The sequence below is a fragment of the Cornus florida genome, unplaced genomic scaffold (assembly GCF_030987335.1).
Source record: "Cornus florida cultivar Cherokee Brave unplaced genomic scaffold, ASM3098733v1 CherokeeBrave_3.0.0_Hap2_Chr10, whole genome shotgun sequence".
In the NCBI taxonomy this organism is placed as follows: Eukaryota; Viridiplantae; Streptophyta; class Magnoliopsida; order Cornales; family Cornaceae; genus Cornus; species Cornus florida.
The window spans coordinates 86,526,850-86,546,266 of NW_026775580.1; the positions used below are offsets into that span (position 1 = coordinate 86,526,850).

Below are 19,417 nucleotides of genomic sequence, written 5' to 3' on the forward strand. Positions count from 1 at the left end.
TATTGTTTAAATGATTAATTATTTGTCTAGGATGGGTTAAAAGAAATGATGGATTGATGGTTTATGATTATAATTTAATTATTGATAATGATTTTGAAATTAATAGATCCCACTGTTTTATTTATATATAATTATTTATATATATTATTTATATATTCATGTGCATCATTGTGTTTATTAAAGATAAAAATTCTGCTAGGTTTGGTTTTATTTATATATAATTATTTATATATGCATGTGCATCATTGTGTTTATTAAAGATAAAAATTCTACTAGGTTTGGTTTTGATTAAACTTTACTATGTATATCATTGTTTATACAAACCCAAATCTTATATATATATATATATATATATATATATATATATATATATATATTTGTTTTTTTTGTTTTTCTAAGGTAAAGAAATCTTATGTTTTTCGAATCATGAAAAAACGAATTGTGTTCTAGGGCTCCTGTCGCTCCTCGAATGCTCGAAGACGAAGGATAAGATTTGGATTTGTGTTTGGGAGATTAGCTTCAGTTTCATCAGGAGCAGCGCCGAAAAGATTACAAGTTAGTAACTCATCCAATAATTCCAATTTATGGTAATGGGTTCCTTTTTCGCTTTTTCCAATCTGAATTTTGATTTTTTTTTTTTCTTGATTCCGCGTGTTTATGGAATCTTTTATATCCTTTTTGATCAATTTGACATATAAGCTTTCATTCTTCATTTTACTCGTCTCCTGTGTTACATTATAGAACTCTCAATGCATTGGTTCATGATCATGCTCTTGGTGTTGTACTTTTTACAGTATTGGCTCAATGTATTAGTTCAGGACTGTTTAATTATTTCATTAGTATCCTGACTTGAGTCTAGTGTTCATAAATCAAATACCATGGCAGTTTAATGAAATTTTTGTGGTGTATGAATTTTCAAAGTCAGAAAGAATGAAACCCTTAGCTTATATATTAGTATGCAGAAGTAATCTGACTTCTGAATATTCCAGTTATGTTGCATATGTTAATAGAAAATGTATCTTCTTAGATTTCTAGATTCACATGACTAAATGATGTGAATCTGGGACTATTTTGGCTTTATCTCTATCTTTTTCTCTATGTGGGTGGGTGGATTTTGTTTGGGGAGGTCATTTGCTTTTATTATCAATTGAGGCCAGCATTGCTTCTTTTGGGACTGATTTCTACATATAGGATGCATCGAATTAATGGAAACAAAGAATCCAAGAATGATTATTCTATTTTTACATATTACAAGCACCTGCACTCCAAAGAATTAAAATTAAAGGTGACAACAGGGATGATAAACTACCTTTCTTTGCTTAGAACCATTATTCATCTTGATGTTCTAGATAACGTGTAATTTAGCTTAGAACCATTAGTGATCTTGATGTTGTGGATAACATGTAAGTTTTTGTAGTGATCGACTCCAAAAGAAAGATAGAGTCCAACAAGGTCAGCTTTCAAAAAGAATAGAAACACTTTCATAAATTTTTACGTCCATCATTAATTGCCTAATTAGGTTGATTGTAAAGTCTGGTAGACGGAATCGTCAAGTATATCATTTTCCCCGGATAACTACAACATTGCTTTTTGGATAGAGCATTCGCCAGTTCTTGCACAAGAAGCAACAATTGTGCAAATTATGCTTCCACCGCCACAACACTGACGACCCACCTGATTCACATTCCGAGCCACCCATAACAACCCCCAACTCAAACCCACCGCCTGAGTTAGAAATTGGTTCAGGTCCCGAGTTGTCAACTGCAACGCCGGACTCATCAATCACTGCATTCACCGCTTCGAAGCGGTGGATGGACATATTTAAGAAGAGCGATAGAAAAGACTCACACAGCAACAACAATGATGATAAGAATAAAGACAAGAAGAAAGAGAGGAAGAGCGTTGGTGGTGGCAAGGGAGGAGCGAGCTTGGCGGAGCTGAATATAAATATATGGCCTTTCTCATCCGCCAGGAACGGCGGTGATAGGCCAAGAATGGTGGCTGGGTCGGCGGCAACTCGGAAGGTGAGTAGTGCGCCGTGTTCTCGGAGCAACTCAGCGGGTGAGTCCAAGTCAAGGAAGTGGCCGAGTAGCCCGAGTAAGGTGGGGTCCACTTGGGCCGGAGTAGCCCAGTTTAGCAGGTCCGGCGAGGAGGTTCGGCTGGAAGGAGCTTCTAGCCTGTGATCCGAAATGCGGAAAAGGGGTCAGAAGAGAAGTAAACGAAACCCGCCAGATTAAATCTGCCATATCCGGCGGTGGCGGTGGGGCTAAAGCTAGAGTTTTGAATTTGAATCCGACTTGTATTGGGTATCGGCACCATTTGAGTTGTAGAAGTGATGGGAACAGTGCCGTTAGGGTTGTTGCAGCTCCCGGTGGCGGTAGTGGTGATGGACACATCGGCGGAGGTGGTGTCTCCGGCGATGTTGGACGTGGTGGTGGTAATTTGTTTAGCCTGCGCAGCCTCTTCACTAAGAAAGTGTATTAGTAACCACTGCCATCTAATCTCTTTTAAATGATTAATTTTATTTGTAATTTTTAACTTTTTTCCGTTTCTTCTACTTTCGATTCCTTTGTGCAATACAGAATTCGACTAGTTTATTTATTTACCTCATGTAAAATTAGTAAAGTAATTAAAGAGGAAGGTAGCTTTCTAGCTCTTTGAAACTTTAGTTCTACTTTTTATTGTCTCTCTCTCATTCAAAAGCTATTCCAATTTACTCTTGATTTTTTGAGAAGTGATACGTCTTCCGATCTCAATTGATGACTCATTCTCCGAATATAACGTGGTTGGGAATGAGTCGAAAAGAAAGAGATATTTACGGGATTTTGTTTTAAGAGTTTCAATGTCATCCAACCACATTGTATTCAGAGGACGAGTCTTCAATTTTAATCGGAAGACCTTTAATTTCTCTTTTTTTATATTATGTTATTAACATTTGGAAAATAAATAATATCTTCCAAATTTCCAGTAGCCTTTTCACTCTTCAGTTAGCCTATTTATTAGAATTTTATGTCCAAATAGCATTGTTGCCTAGAATTTCAGGCCTTGTTGGGTGGTGCCCATATCCCCCGGGCTAAAAGCTTGAAGTCCGTATCCTCTGTAGAACAGTATGCTTGGTATATTGAATGGATGGTCAGGAGAGTGAATAATTATCTTGGCTGTCCATGCTTTTGATATAACACCAAAAGTTTGTTACCCATCAAAATATTAGCAGTTTGGATTAGGTCAGAACAAGTGCCGTACTAAATCGTCCACATTACACAATGATGAGGACCATCGGGAAAAAAAAAAAAATTGTTTGCCTAACCGCAGAGTGTATATGAACTTCAATATATCGTGTAAATAATAAATCCTTCTATTTTGAGATAAATTAAACACACTTTCTGAACTAACACCAAGTCCATTGTGCCAAGGAATTGTGTATTAGTTGTATGGGTAAAAGTTTAGGTTCATGGAGGTGGTGTTTTGGTAATAGATGAATTAAGTTGATGGAACTGGTGATGGTAGTGTTCTGTTGTAGAAAGAAAGTGTGGATAGCGTCAGATTATTAATGTGTGGAGTTGGTCATTTTAGTTCAAGAGATAGTAAGGATGACAAAGCGTAGTAGATATGCGGTGGTGTGGACCAAATTAAGCCATCGACAAGATCGGTTTTTTTCTTTTTCTTATGTAAAGCCTTTAAAAATTACTACGAGGGATTGCTGTTCTTCACAAAAAAATGTAGTGGTCCTAGACCATTGCATTTCCAGATTGCCACTCCAGCAATGTGGTCTAATTCTCACAGATATTTTCACCAGAAAATGAGTGTTATTACTTTTTTTTTGGAAGGACTAAATTATAATTCATTACCACCAGTTTCTTAGGCATGGATTAAACAGTATGATCATAAAATATTAAAATAAAAATAAATTGGAGATTGCATCTACAAGAAAATCGGCTTACATGTGTTATACAATTAGTCTCTCAACTTCAATAATAAGAAGTAAAATTTCTTTTACTCTTTTCGGGGCTTGGATTTAAATCTCTGCAAACAATTACTCAATTCCCTGGAACAGGAGATCCATAAGAAGCTCAAGGACAGAACTGGGAGGAGTGTATCCTACAGAAATACACAGCACACAATTTACACTACATGGTCTCTCACATGCAAGCACACAACTCACAGACACTAACAGAACCTTCACATACACACTTGCACAATACATGCAATGACACAAATGCACAATACACTCACATAATAAGGACACAACCTGTGCATGATGTCCTTATTGACTGACAATCAAAATCCTGGAAGCTGGACTGACTTGAAAATCTATTCTACCTTCCATCATTCTTTTTGGCCTCCACCCAGGCGTTAACCATCCTCTTTGGTTTGAGTAACTCAGACCAAAGAATTCTTCCTTAAATCTACTTGCAAATGTTTTCTCTATTTGTGAGGTTGGCAATTGCATCTACCAAAATAATAAGTAAATAAAAAATGAGAGAATTAAACTAGAACAATCCTGATTGTAGACCAAGAAGCTGTGACTGAGTATTGTTTGTTAGGAAGTTGGATCCAAGAGGACATAGAAGAAAAGGAAAAGAACTTAAAGTTGGTTAATGCACTCCACATAACATACATCAATTTATCAAAATCAAGTGTGCCTGGCCGCTCTATTGAGTCTCCTCTTGGAGTTGGCCCTCACCAATGGTTTAGTATAACAGGTGCACCATTGGCTGACAGGTGTTATACAATTAGTTTCTCAACTTCAATAATAAGGGCTAATAAGACTTTTTTATTCTTAAAAATATAAGTACAATAATAAAGGTGAATGTTTGGCCAGGTTGCATCTGAGTGTATTTTACATTATAGGATGGTATGCTTGGAAGACCACCCTTGTGTTGTAACTTTACATGCTAATTCCCAGGTTCTCTGTTTTGAGAATTCCTGGACTTGTTATGGATGTAAGATTGATGACGATTGTATTCTTCACCACTTCTGATGCTCATCAAATATATAGGATGAAGAACAACTAGTTTACTCACCATTATGTGAAATGAAGTTGTATGTAATTTACCAATTTTTTTTCTATTTTTTGTAATGTGGTTGCATGAATTTTGTTTTTAGGAAAATGGTTTGTTTATCATGCAAGTTTTTACTATCTCAACACATTATTTGACAAAACTGTGTTTGATGTAAGATAGGTAAATATTATGCAAGGGTATTACTGTAAATTTTTAATAATTTAATTAGCAGGACTTTAGGTGATTACCAAACGCACATAATGTTAGTAAAATCACTTTTGCAGATAAAAGTACTTTTCAACAAGATGTCAACCAAACGGTTTTTTATTCTCAAATTTATTTTTGTAAAGTCATTTTTCTAAGCACTTTATAGTGAAAAGAACTTTTTGCGTCAGGAAGCTCCCCCAAACACCGCCTAGATAATATGTTGTTGCAATCAAATGCAATATGCGTGATAGTGCACTTTTGAAGGAATTATGGGAACATAATCCACAATTGAATAAATCTTACTGGGTTGACCAGAGCAAAGCTTGTTGCAACAAATGTTACACCCTGAACTATTTCCTTTATAATTCTACGGAGAAATCATCCCACTGTCACATCAATGTTACGGCCAATATGGTTTAGGCATGGAACATGGTGAATGGTAGAATGAGAGTGGCCATCACACCTTGTGACAGCCGCATGGAATAATTTTCCATATGGAATGGGCTTCGAATTTTCATTGCATGCCATTGCATTTTTATGATTTGTTATACTATATTTTACAGGATAATGAACCATTAATGCGAGCACTTTCAAAGCTCATCAATCTCAACAGTCCCGATCTGGTCCTGTTCGTTGGTGAGGCACTGGTTGGGAATGATGATGTGGATCAATTATTGAAGTTTAATCAGGTTCTGTCTCTATAACTAGGCTCTCACGCCTCTCCTAATCCAAGACTGATTGATGGAATTCTGCTCACCAAGTATGATACCATTGATGATAAGGTAGATGATGTTATTTTACTGGAGAGAGTGAATATATTAGTTGGAAACTTCTTTTCAAAACGAAAAGATGAAATGAATAATTAAATGCACAATGAATACATTTCATCATGTTTGCCCCATATGAGTATAGCTAGTGGTTATTTCCTTTAGTGGGTCTAAATTTTGGGCTTGTATATCATAGCTCTTTTTTAATTATCTCCAACTTGGTTCACGACACCTGAAATAATTGGAATTGGTGAATGGCATAGGTTGGAGCTGCGCTGTCGATGGTTTACATATCTGGAGCACCTGTCATGTTTGTTGGCTTTGGACAGTCTTATACAAACCTCAAGAAGCTCAATGTCAAGTCCATTGTGAAGACACTCCTTGAATGAGAAAATGTGTTGGTCTCACTCTTTCAGTTATAGTTATCTAAGCACGTCATCCTTCTCTCTGTTATCAATTCTCTATCCATGCTACAACTTTTATACTGTCCCTGTGTGATCTCATTACTTTGATGTTGGAGGTGAATTATTGCATGCTGTTGTTAACTCTCTCTCTCTCTCTCTTTGTAGCATCAGATTTGAGAATCGAGTTGAGCATTGATCTATTCTAGCTGAAGCTTGGTATTGAGTTCTATATTAGTGTCCAAGCTCGGCTCGAATATATTCATCAGAGTTGAGTGAGTTCGACAAATTTCAATCTCTCGAGCTGGCGTGTTCATGACCATTTTGTTCATGAACTTTGTCTGCAAGTCTGCCAAATCGAGCCTTGTGTTTTTTGGGGTTCGAACCAGCTTTGGAATGAGTTCATAAAACAAAGTTGGCCTCAAACCCATTTGGTTAAAAAATGAATTCGAGTTGAGTGTTAACGTAGCCGTGCTTAAGCTGTTCATGCATGTGAGAAATTTGAGATGGGAGGCTATCAGATCACAGATTCGGATAATAAAACAAGCTAACTTTGATATCATATTCATGTTTAAATTCCAGTCTTTGACTTGTTCATAAATTTATATGAGCAGCCTACCCTATTCATGTCTAAATTCCAGTCTTTGACAGGTTATTTTGTTCTTAGCGTGCTTTTTTCTTCATAGAATCAGGGCTGAGTAGAGATCTCATGTGTGAAACAATTTTGTTCAACGTTGGGACAGCTTTGATTCAAAGCTTAAAGAAAACAAAGGTAAATAGTTGCAGTGTAGTACCATAAACATTAAGAGCATCTCTAGACTCGTTAAAATTAGGCTCTCTAAATTTGCCACTTCAGCATTTTTTAATAGTCACATAAGTATTTTTCATAGTCACGTCAGCATTTTAGAGTCTCTAAATTTTAGCTATCACATGTATTTCAATGGTACATATTAGCTCTCCAAAAATTTTAATATTTTTAAAATTTAATTATTTGTTCATTTCATCAGTATTACATTCATCTCAATTTATTTTTGTAAAATATCAATTCACATCTCTTTCAATCTCAAAATTCCAATGGGTCAGTCAAACAATACCTAAAACGGCTATAATGTCAATAAGAATATTGAAAAATTTGAAAACGAAAAAAAATCACTTCTTTCTAATTTTTTAAAACTTTCTTTTGCCCAAAAAAAGCCTTTAAGGCACTATTTGTGTCAGCCAAACATTGCTTTAACGGCTCTTTGGTTCAATTATTTTGAGGAAAAAAAAAAACTGAATTTTAGTTTTTATTTTAGCCAAACATGCCCTTAGGAATAGTGTTTTGGGTTCTTAAAGTGTTCTTGCCTGAATTTAAAAAATAAAATAAAACAAAAATGGGCCCATAAAAAATGAGCCCAATCGCCAACCCAATCTTGCATTCTGGCGACCTCCATAAAGAGCCTAAACTCGGGACTCACTTTTCCCATATTCCATTGGAGCATGCAATCTCCAAAAATTGGGCCACTTTCGCCAAAAAGAGCACTGATGGAGTTGTTTTAACCAATGTCTGAAATCGAGAAGTGCAACATTCAAAACAAAGCCCCGTTCAGACACGAATTTATTTAAATTTATCCTCCTTTTTTTTTTTTTTTTTTTTTTTTTTTGTCCATATAAAAATTATGGAATTTTAGTATCTTCAAAATTTTAATATATAATATGTTCAAAATATTAATAGTTCTTCATTTAAATTACTTTCAATCCAAAAATTTTAATTTAGCAATTGTTATTTGCTTTCTACTACTCTACTTTTGTATTCTTTGAAATTTTTTGAAGTCGTGATATGAATATTATAAATTTTGATTTGAGAGTGTTATCTGAACATGGGATCAGATATGGTTCAATATTAGGATATTTTTACTGAATTTGTAGTTTAGTTTTAATTCAAAGTGTTTGAAAATAGGTTCCCATATAAATTAGTTTTATATAAATAAATAAAAATTGTGTCACAAACACAAGTTGGATTTGGATTTGGATTTGAACATGTATTGAATATGTCTAGTTTAATTTGAAACTTAAGAACCGCAGACTCAAAAATATATATATATATATATGTATGTATACACACACACAGTTTATTAGAAACAAACAAGATTAGAAACAAAAAAGTTAAAAGTTAAACTAACAGGAATTCAGCAGCAAACTGAAACCCGTGCACACACTAAGAATTGGGAAGAAGAACGAAAGAAGGTTTTCTTATATGATGAGGTAAGACATGCTATTATGGTATTACCTGTGAGCATTCTTGGAAATTATCTGTGACCTATTTTTTTTTCTCTTGCCAGCTTTAGTTACAAATTCAACATAAAAGAATTAAAATAAAATATATTGCCCAGTGTTATTTTACACAAAGTGGCTCCTCTAAGACTTGAAGTGTTTTGAACCAGAGACTTGTTGGTCTGAGAGTTTTTACCAGTGTACAAGACAATGTATGTTTCCCAATACATTTTCACCTAAATTGCTAAATAAGGAGTGAATAGAAACTTTTCTAATTTAGTAACACAACAAAGTGGGACTGCAAACTCCTTTCACTGTAATCATGCGAATCAGATAAATTTCTGTCACAAACATTTATCCACTTCAAGTCAAAAAGATGATGACAAAATAGAAGTGGAAGATGACTTACTATTTGCAGAAGCTAAACCAGAATGCAGTGAAATCACCAAGAGGATAGCTAGACCAAACAAGACAACGTGTGGATGTGCATCAATCAATAAGAGCAACGGCAAGGAATGCTTCAAACTGCAGCAGTATTTCTGTTGGGAACAAAATCAGAAAATTTCAGCCCACTAGTGTACACCTTATAAACTCTTTTGAATTTTGGTGACGTCAGTCCTCTCTGCACACTTTGGAATTTCTCTGTGCGGTGCTTTAAGAGTTTCTGCAATCTTTTGAGAAGCAAGATTATGAACTTTTAGTGGAATGACAAAACAAAATAGATTTCTTGGGATAAACTGTGTGAGCCAAAGGAAGAGGGTGGTTTAAGTTTCAGAAATGTTGAAGCCCTTAATCTAGCTCTTTTGGCAAAAAATGCTTGGATATTTGACGTGGGTAACTCGTTACTTTTCAAGTTGTGCAGACAGGGCATCTTGGGTATGGAAATGTTTTGCAAGGTATGGAAATGTGAACTTGTCTTTGATCGCATCCTTTAGGGAGAGCCAGTTGTGGTGGAGCTTGTACTGGTGGAAAACCCCTGATTCAGTTATATGGTGACCGTTCCAGAGGATCTTACCAGCTGAGGGTCAAGAGAATCCAGCTAGCATGCACAAGAAAGTACTTTTGCCCGAACGATTGGCGCCCATCAGCACAAGGGTACCGCCATCATGAATGGAGACATTTACATTGTTGGCTCTGAGATACATATACTACACTGACATCAAAAACAGGCTTCACTTCTAACACCTCGAACACAAACTTTCTTTCAGACACAAACATCAAATACTTGCTACCCAAAACAGGGTTTCCATATTTGGGTCTTTTTCGAGGCCAAAAAAACAAAAAAAAGGTAGAGAAAGATTAAACAACCAAAATTAAAGCAAGTTTAGTTAAGCAATTTACGGTTTATGTAATCTATGCCGCAAATGTAACAGTAAAAAATCATGTTTTGCCATGTACAATTGTTTAATGAACAGACTTTGGGACATCTACTTATTACTTACTTTATTGCTTCACTTTTAAAAAATACATAATAAGAGCAAGAGACACTCATGAATTATATATATTACCGTCTTAAATTTGATACACATAAAAGATAACATATATGTTCACACCCAAAATTCAAGAAAATAAAAAATGACCTAAAACTGGCACACAAAAGATACGAATCCATCACTAAATTTAAAGAATTGTCAATACATTGAATAACAAAAATAGTTAATATCAAAACAAGGTACGTGAACTATACATGAACAATGGTAGCGCAAAGTGATCGGCACATTGGACAAGAATTGTTTTTTGGCAACCAAGTGCGCAAACAATCATGATGAAATATATGTGAACAGGGCGTGGTTGCGATTTCTGTCCCTGTTAAGAACCTTTGCAGACAAATTGAACAATTATCTACTGATAGTGAGGTATGATATTCATTCAATCTGTTGACTTTCACTGCGGTCTCAATTTCTTTGAAAAGAAATATTGGCTCGTCCCTAGGAATTGATTCATCGTCTCTTAATGTGCTTAGAATTTCCAAATGATCATTCCTTGGTACCTCCGCATAGTGACTCTCCTCATCAACCATGTCTGAAGCATTATTGTTATAATCCATTAAGTCCTCCTCCTCGTCCTCAAATTCTTGTCCTACTAAATCATCAACACAGTCAACTTCATGTTCTTCTTCAACATTTAAATCCGTTGAATCATAGTTCATGTCCTCATCATCTTCTTCATTTTCAGTTGAGGAAACCATGTCTTGTTCTTCATCTTCAACGTTGCCATATTCTTCTTCTTCTTCTTCTTCTTCTTCATTACGAAAATCTTGGGAAGAAGTGGTTTTGAAAACAGAAGTACTCTCCGCAAAAATATCAACAACGACAACAATTTTGGACTTTCTGGAAGGAAACGAGTTTACTGTGGTGGTAAACTGAAAATTACTTACAAGGTACTTAATTAAATGTGCAGATAGAATACGATCATTAGTGTCTAGCAAGAAAATATTCTGGGATTGGGTGGGCAAATCGAACATTGATTCTAAGGATTCTCGAGGAAATAAGTTGTCGAGACGGAATGGAAGAAGAATATCCTTGTTTACTCTTAAATCAATCTTGACTTCCCCAACAAGAACATCCGTCGATACACGGATCATCAACATTCCTTCAGATTCCGAACCCTCGTTTTTGAAAATCCTTTCGTCCCACTCGAATACACGAACATCTGCTTTACGAATTCTTTCAACTACTGCCATCTCTCTGTTTCTCTCTCTACAGGACCGTGGTGTTTGCAGTAGGCGGTGATGGAGGTTTTGGGTCGACAGGGTTTTGCACCGGTGGGCTGTGTAGTTCGATCGGGACCGTGGTCGGCGGTGGCAGTTTGTGTTAGGGTTTGCGAGGGGAAAGAGAATAAAAGGAGGAGGATCGGGTGGTGTCGCGACGGGAATAGAGGGACGGAATTCCCGGATTAGTCTCTGGGCACTGCAAGAAAACGGACTATAGCTAACGAGTGAGAGAGACCCTTCCTCGTCTACTCGATGATAAAGATTTATAGTCATATCTTTCTTTGGCACCAAGTTTCATCTTTCTTAGTTTCTTGTGTTGTTTAAACATAAACTAGATTCATTTTAGACTTGTCTGGATCAAAATTCATATCTAAATACACATGGCATTCGCATGAATATGAACTCAAACTTACCTCTATGGGCTTCAAAAATATTTCATTTGATGTCCTACTTCTGTAAAAGCAATTACAGTTTTATGTTATTTTATTTATTAAAAAAAGAAGAAGAAGATAATATTGTTGTACGTTTAATACTTTTTAGTAAATTATATTTGTTTCCACGTCTTTTGTCCAAATAAATAAGGGACAAAAACTTCTGTACCCAAAGAGGGACATTACTCACTGTTGTCTTTAGAATTGGATAATTTTAGGAATCAAATCACAAATTAATTTCCTTGCTAAAATGGCTATATTATTACCCAAATTGAAACCCCTCTGTGGATGGTCAATACATAACAACCTCCTTTGATTGGTTGATAATTAGGAAAACATAAAAACCAAAAATAAGTTGGAGATTTTAAGACCATGGACCTATTTGGTGCTTGTGGTACTCTCAAGCATTTGTCAGTATATGGAGAGTATTATATAAATAAATGCGGTGGTTATGAATCTTACTGCAATAAACAACAATCCATGAAAAATTTAAAGTCTAAACAGAGGAGTCCTCTTATTTTCTCTTGTCTAGGGATAACTGAGACTCCTATGCAAAACATTATTTGCATTGCTTCATTGAAGAACCAATTAGAAGTTCATGGTGAGAAAAATAGGCTCAAGCCCCCAAGGAAGGACAACATATCAAGAGTAAACTTACAGGAAAAGGGGATAACACTGAAAGAGAAACCAACCGCGCAAACTATAAGATTAAACCTCCAGTTCAAAGAGAACATCAAAGTCTACAGTTTACTGCAAACAGCTTAATGACAACTAATGCCCCACCTCATCACTTCTCATTTTCTATCGTAAAGCATTTTATTCATACAAATCACGATTTCACACATTAAAATTATTCCCTTTCCTGACCCCTCCTGTTTGTCGACATGTTGTCCCTGTATAGCAACTTTTAAACTGTAACTAGGAGGAAGAGTTCTTCAGAACCCATTCCACCAGAGTTGAAATACCAAATCCAGTTGCAGTTTTCTTCTTATCATTCCAGACAGGACCAGCCATGTCAATATGCATCCATTGGACCTTCTCATCAACAAACTGCGAAAGAGAAGTTCTTATGTTAGCATACCTTGTACTACTTTCAGACAGGAAATCATCTTCTAGGAAAAACAAAAAGATAACAGAAACATGGATACAGAGTCCTATTGATTTCATCTGGAAGGTCTATGAGCAACACTTGAAATTCAGAATGGTCATTGGATCATTGGCTAATTGCAGCCTGAATGGAAGATGGATAAATGCCCCGAGGTTTCAGTTCTAAAGAGTGCCAAGAAGATCAGAAAGCTATTTATTGGAAACGCAACATTCAAAATTAGAACTTGGAAGAAACCAGTTAAGGTCAATGGCAATTCAGATGCCACAAAGAATAGTGCAATCAACTGCCTAACCACAACCCCTCCCTCCCTTCTCTCCCAACCAAAAATAAATAAAATAAAATAAACCTTTAATTTCTTAATCACACTGCATTTAGGAAGAAGATAATTTTCTATTAGCACAAGGAGGAATCACATTTGATATGTAAGCCACTATGCAACATAGATAATTACTGCCAAGGGTCGCTTGCCATGAAATATTATATAGCAACTAACAAGATGGAACTAAGTTCAGGATTATATGGTTTTGATAGACCATGCCCAGCTGACTTGGAGACCAACTCCATAATGTCCATCTACAAGATATAACATGGTGTTGATAGACTGAATACTGTACCTGTTTCAAGAAGAGAGCTGCAGTAATGGCACCACCTGGACGACCACCAGTATTAACCATATCAGCAACTCCTGATTTCATGGACTCCCAATAACTATCCTCCAAAGGCATCCTCCAAAGTTTTTCCCCAGCGGCCTCTGAAGCTGTAAGTACCTCCTTTGCCAGGTCATCACTAGGTGTAAAGATACCTGTTTTTTTTTCAAAATAATTTCAATAGAGAAGAGATGGTTGTACAAGGACTCAACTTTTAGATTCAATTGGCATTTCTATAGAAGAATGTGAATGCATCATGTCAACTATTATCACATTAATGTCCTTGACCACCTAAACCAATTGTGAACTGAATTCAATATTCAAACAGTGTTCCAGAAACGTCATTGTGACAGATGACCGCAAAAAATTAATAAGAATAAAATAAAATAAATAAAAACCCCGTATTATCAAATTAATGACCTTCACCACCTAAAAAGTAAACAATTGTGAACTGCATTCAATATTTGAACATTGTGACGGAAAAACCACCCAAAAAAAAATCCAGAAGAATTGTGTAAGTTAACATGCCATTTCATAGTTTGCAAACTACACGAGAATCCCTAGTATCGAGTCCCAAGCCATTCTAAACAATTAAAAATGATACCATATACCTTTTTCCCCCCTATAACAGGGCATCGTTTTTGTTCCCATATAAATTTTATCTTTGGTACTCTCCTAATGCGACACAATTATTTCCTGTGTTTCTCAAAACTCAGATAAATCCAAGCAGGATTTTGCATCCATATCCATCACCATGATCATGATGAAGATATCATAATTGTCCATACCTGCAATTGAGGGTCCAAGAGCTACTATACAGGCCCCAGTTAGGGTTGCCAGATCAACAATCTGCAACACAATTGAACATGGTGTTAGCACAACTTTCATCCAAACCGAACTTTTTAAGCAGAAGCAAACTTTTCAAAGAAGAATTACAAATCAAAATACACAATTATAAAATAGCATTTAGACAGTCCTATACAAATTCTGATGGTTGTCATATGACCAGCAAAGATCTGAAATTGCAGAAGATGGATTAGATCAACAAAATCAAGGAATTCCAAAAAAAGCAGCTGATTCCAGGCTAAACCAAATTCCACATCAGATTCTCATTTTCATCTTCAGACTGGAAACTTGTGATGATGCTCATCTTCCTGTGTTTTGAATTGAACATTGACCGAGGACCTCAATGAATTTCAAGAATAATTCATGTTGAACAATGTAAATTTTCAATATATATATATATATATATATAAGCACGTTTTCAAATTATTATTCCATTATTTTTTCTTGAAAAAGAAAAATAAGAGTCAGCTTATCAGGATCTATTTATTTATTTTTCGTTAAGCAAGCAAGCACACACCCACTATGCTGCCTCAGTGGGGGCATAAACCCTCAGCTTCTTAAAATAAATTTTCCCATATCAACAACGTCACAGTACAAGAAGAAGATATCTGGTATCGTTGTAACCTAAACCAAGAGCTAAGTATAAATACGAGAGTGCATTAGTTATAAGAAGTTTAGTGCTTGGAAGATCAAAAGGAAAACAACCCACAAAATACAGGTTTCCTGAAGATACTGTTTAGCCACAAATCCAGTCTAAACAGATACAAAAGTGCATTAACAGTATTGTATCTAGATAATACCTTCTCTACACCTTGGTTACAAGCATATATCAAAGCATCCGCAAGTGTAAGTCTTCCTTCAGCATCAGTGTTGTTAACCTGCAATAGAGATTCAAGCCAATAGAACATTTTTTTAGTAGATTAAAATCGAAACAGAAGTCCATAAAGTAATTGAGTTATCTATGAGAAACAAGACAATATCTCCAAAATTTATATGCACAACACTAGATGTCCAGTAAATCCAACTAAAGTTAATGGTTCAGATGAATAATGTGTCACCTTAACTCTTAATAATTTTCTCCTCTCTCTTTCTTTTTGTTCTTTTCTTTGTATGAAAGTAAGCGACTGTCTGTGAATTGTATTGAGCTAGAAACCCTTCTTATCAGATGTTGTATAATCCAGGTCGTTAGCATCATCTTCGGTATTCAGTCAAACAAGGAACATATTACACTACATGGTGTTTGTGAGATGATGGGCCAGGGGATGAAAATTCATGACGGTAACATAAACCTCACAAAAGGCAAACTTCTAAAATGACATGACATCAAAACCAAGAAGAATAATCATTCCAAGTAAGTGAGTAACCAGAGGTCAAGTATGACATTAAAAGCAAAATGGGAACGTTCTTTACATCAGTCTTATTACTAAGGAACAGATTAAAGCTGTCCGGCACAAATCAACAAAAAGAATGCTGACATTGTCTAGTCTCTGACAAAACTTGGCTGCAAGGTGAACAGTCTGATCAGATTCCTGCCAATTGGCCTTGAATTACCTATCTCTAGTCATTGTACGCTAGATAGACAAAGAAATAACAATTGGGATAGTGAATCATGAAATCTAACTTGTCTCTGAATATCGAAATGTATTCTTACTTTATTTAATAAATGAGAATCATTAATAGATAACACATTTTCGGAGTTTTGTGGCAGTTTTCTCCTCCCTCCCCCCCCTCTCTCTCTGTCTCTCTCTCTCTCTTCCTGCAACATATCGGTTTCAAAGTCAGACCATCTACAAAGTCTGCAACCCTCCTACTAGTCAAAACCCCGAGTCTACTAGTTTTCCTTAACCTAATCCTACCATAAAACAATGCATAGGAGGACTTAGTTTAAGTTTCCTAAAGCTCTTCTACATCAACTGTTGACAACCCAAAGTCAAGACAATTATTGCATTTGTTTTGGCCCCCCAACCAAGTGCCCTAGGTCCACCCCTGCAATGGTCATTAGATCTTCTCATAAGCTGAATGACTGATTCCTTTTCCAGAAAACTGAAGAAATTACCTCAATCGTCTTTCCATTTGAAGCAGTGACGATGTCTCCAGGCCTCATACCTGTTCCACTTATCATATTCTCACAAGCAGCAACAATGAAATGAACCTGCAAGCAAAATGCATTTTATTAAATCACATGGATATAGCTAGCTAGATTCAAGTTGTTCAAGCTCTGAAAAGTTAACAACAAAAATAAAGGAAGAACGAACACAGAGAGAGAGAGAGAGAGAGAGAGTGCAAATGAACTGATTAGGATATAGTTCCTTGCAACTACAAAACAAATGGATCACCTCTACTCCTGCTGGTTTAATTTGACCAAGAGCTTTTGCTGCACCTAGAACTGCAGCTGAGCCTCCCATGTCGAATTTCATAAGCTCAATTAAACAGCCAGGTCCCGTCTTGATGTTGTAGCCCCCACTACAAAAATACAAGTACAAGTATTCAATAACCATGAAAACAGAGCCAACAAAAGCAGGTGTTATCAGAATAATAATCATGCACACAAATTTTTGTATAATAATCATTACAACCATTAAACACAAAGGTAATGGGAAAAGGAATTAGAGTAAGAACGGAAGAAACATCATATCATCCAAAATCTCAATAATGAATACCAAGGGAAAGAAAATTGACCCACTAATCGGCCCAAACTATAGTTCTCATATGACAAAAATCCTAAAGCGAATGGTTCATCATAACATACATACATAAAATATCTCATCATAACATACATACGAGTGCATATATAATCACCTGTCAAAAGTCAATCCTTTTCCCACCAATGCCAACTTTGTTTTAACAGGCCCACTTGGTGGCTTGTAACATAGATGGATGAAATGAGGAGGATTTGCAGAAGCTGCAGCTACACCCAAGTAGGACCCCATTTTCAAATCTTTGCATTGTTCTACATCCAAAATTGTCGCAGAGATAACATCGCTATACATGGAAGCAATCTTTGAAGCCTCTTCTGCTAGTACTCCTGAGGTATTAGACAACAAGAACTATCTCAATCTGTTGGGAAAACCAATGAGAAATACAGGCCTGCTAAAACACCAAATATTAAAATGAAATATAATGCAAAAGTGCATATATGGGTAACGTGAAGGGCAGTTTACAATTGAGAAATACAGAGGGGAAGAATAGAACACTAAAATTACAGTGCAAGATAACGGACCAGGGGTGAGCACATTGGGAGGTGCATTCACGAGCTGTTTGCCCAAAATTATCCCAGAACAAACATCTTCTGCATACTTGAACTTCTTCTCTAGCTCGGGTCCATTTCCAAGACCAAGAATATGCACAGATTTAAGCGATGGCTTCTTTGATTCTGACCTAAATCTATTATCTTCATAAGTCCCCAGCAAAGTCCCTATCATAATTCAATCCATACCATCATGTTTAAACCCATAAGACAATGCAAACATGCATCTAATATCAAATTTATTTTAATATTAACAAAATGAAAGAACAAGTACCAGAAGCAATTGCTGAAGCAGTGCTAAGCTTTGATTCAGCAGATAGCTCCTCAGAAGAAGCAAGGGCAATAGCAACATCACTTGCTTGAGCAGCCTTTGCGGCTGCTGCAACAGCCTCACCAAGACTGCAATAGGCGGCAGATGACGAGCACTGCCCAAGCCCAATTAAGCCAACCCTTTTCGAGCCAAGACCCGGAAGCCTAAGAACAGTCGACTGACCAGCTTTTCCAGTGAAATCCTCCTCCAAAGAGGCTTCAGCCAACAATCCACCCAACTGGGAATCTAGCTTTTTCAATATTGCATTTTGGAACTTTGAGCTCTCATCTTTTGTCATGTCTTTCTCAGTCACACCCACTGCAAGTATGTCTCCTTTCCATTCTACTAAATCAATCTCTTTCGCAGCAAAACATATCTTTTGCGAATTTTCACAAACACATAACGCACATATCAGTATTCCAATTACATACAGATAAGGAACTATATACATAATCCACAGATCGAGTTTTTCACATACTATAGTTCAGTAATTGTTGAATGAACAGATGATCGTTACAAGTTCATACCATGATAATGAAAATTTTAAGCAGATTCATACAGAACGAAAGATCCATAAACAGAAATCAGATACCCATAAACTGAATAAAATTAAAAGAGTGTACAAAACAGATTAACCGATTCATAGAGAAAAGGGTGTGTGTGTAGAGAGAGAGAGAGAGAGAGAGAGAGAGAGAAACACACCTTGGGTGGGTCGATTTGAGCAGGGTGAGTGAGGCCGAGAGTGGCCCGAGCAAGAGAGTGAGCCATGCGCTTCCCTCTACGAGATGTGACGGTTGCAAATGGAAGTCGCAGCAAATGGGTCGACCGAAGCTTAGTAAAAACCGAAGAGGAAGATGAAGAAGCAGAAGAAGCGATTCTAGTCAATGAGGAGGTAAAAGAAACAACAATGGCGGCCATTTTATGGTGTGGGAGTCTCTATGTATTTATAGTGAAGATTCTTATGAGGGGGTGATAATGAATGATGGTTTTGTTGACATCACCACCAGCATATGCCTTGCGTTTCCATTATTCTACATGTTCCCTTTATCCTTTGCCTTTTTTATTTTTATTTTTATTTTTTTATGTCTTTGTCTTATACGCACACTAATACGATATTTATGCTTGGGTACAGCGGGTCGGACTAATATGATATTTATGCTTGGGTACAGCGGGTCGGACTAATATGATATTTATGCTTGTTCATAGCGGCGTGAAAGGTAAGCCCCTGAGATTTGCTTTGGAACTAAATAATACATGTTTTAAAGAAAAAAATAATAATAAATGTGATATTTATGCTTGGTTATTATTTTTGTATTAGAAAAAATGATACAAATGTGAAAGGATTCTATGAATTGACTAAATATCAATTATAAGATACATATTATATATAATTGTTAATTTGTCTAGCTTCTTGTAAATATTTGTTTGAAGGGTGGCAAGAAACATGCATATATACTTTGTTTCATTTTTATTTCTTTTCTCTT

At 36.1% G+C, this 19,417-nt stretch overlaps 2 protein-coding genes and 1 long non-coding RNA gene across 3 annotated transcripts; 1 reads left to right on the top strand and 2 right to left on the bottom strand.

Moving 5' to 3' along the window:
• Nucleotides 1-393: 393 nt before the first annotated feature.
• Nucleotides 394-6,529, top strand: LOC132279721 (uncharacterized). The gene is made up of 3 exons (XR_009471386.1): nt 394-555; nt 5,774-5,992; nt 6,241-6,529. It is a non-coding gene; the product is annotated as an uncharacterized LOC132279721 (long non-coding RNA).
• Nucleotides 6,530-8,738: 2,209 nt separating this feature from the next.
• On the bottom strand, nt 8,739-12,315 carry LOC132279724 (uncharacterized). The gene has a single exon (XM_059781755.1). The coding sequence runs from the start codon at nt 11,615-11,617 to the stop codon at nt 10,313-10,315; it is 1,305 nt and encodes a 434-aa protein (XP_059637738.1). The 5' UTR covers nt 11,618-12,315; the 3' UTR covers nt 8,739-10,312.
• Nucleotides 12,316-12,458: 143 nt separating this feature from the next.
• Nucleotides 12,459-18,936, bottom strand: LOC132279722 (leucine aminopeptidase 1-like). Its single transcript, XM_059781754.1, has 10 exons — nt 18,636-18,936; nt 17,898-18,309; nt 17,597-17,791; nt 17,176-17,401; nt 16,713-16,839; nt 16,433-16,528; nt 15,177-15,254; nt 14,319-14,379; nt 13,498-13,685; nt 12,459-12,825 (listed from the first exon to the last, which is right to left on the bottom strand). Exons 1-10 carry the CDS (start codon nt 18,849-18,851, stop codon nt 12,694-12,696), a joined length of 1,731 nt encoding a protein of 576 aa, XP_059637737.1. The 5' UTR covers nt 18,852-18,936; the 3' UTR covers nt 12,459-12,693.
• Nucleotides 18,937-19,417: the final 481 nt, after the last annotated feature.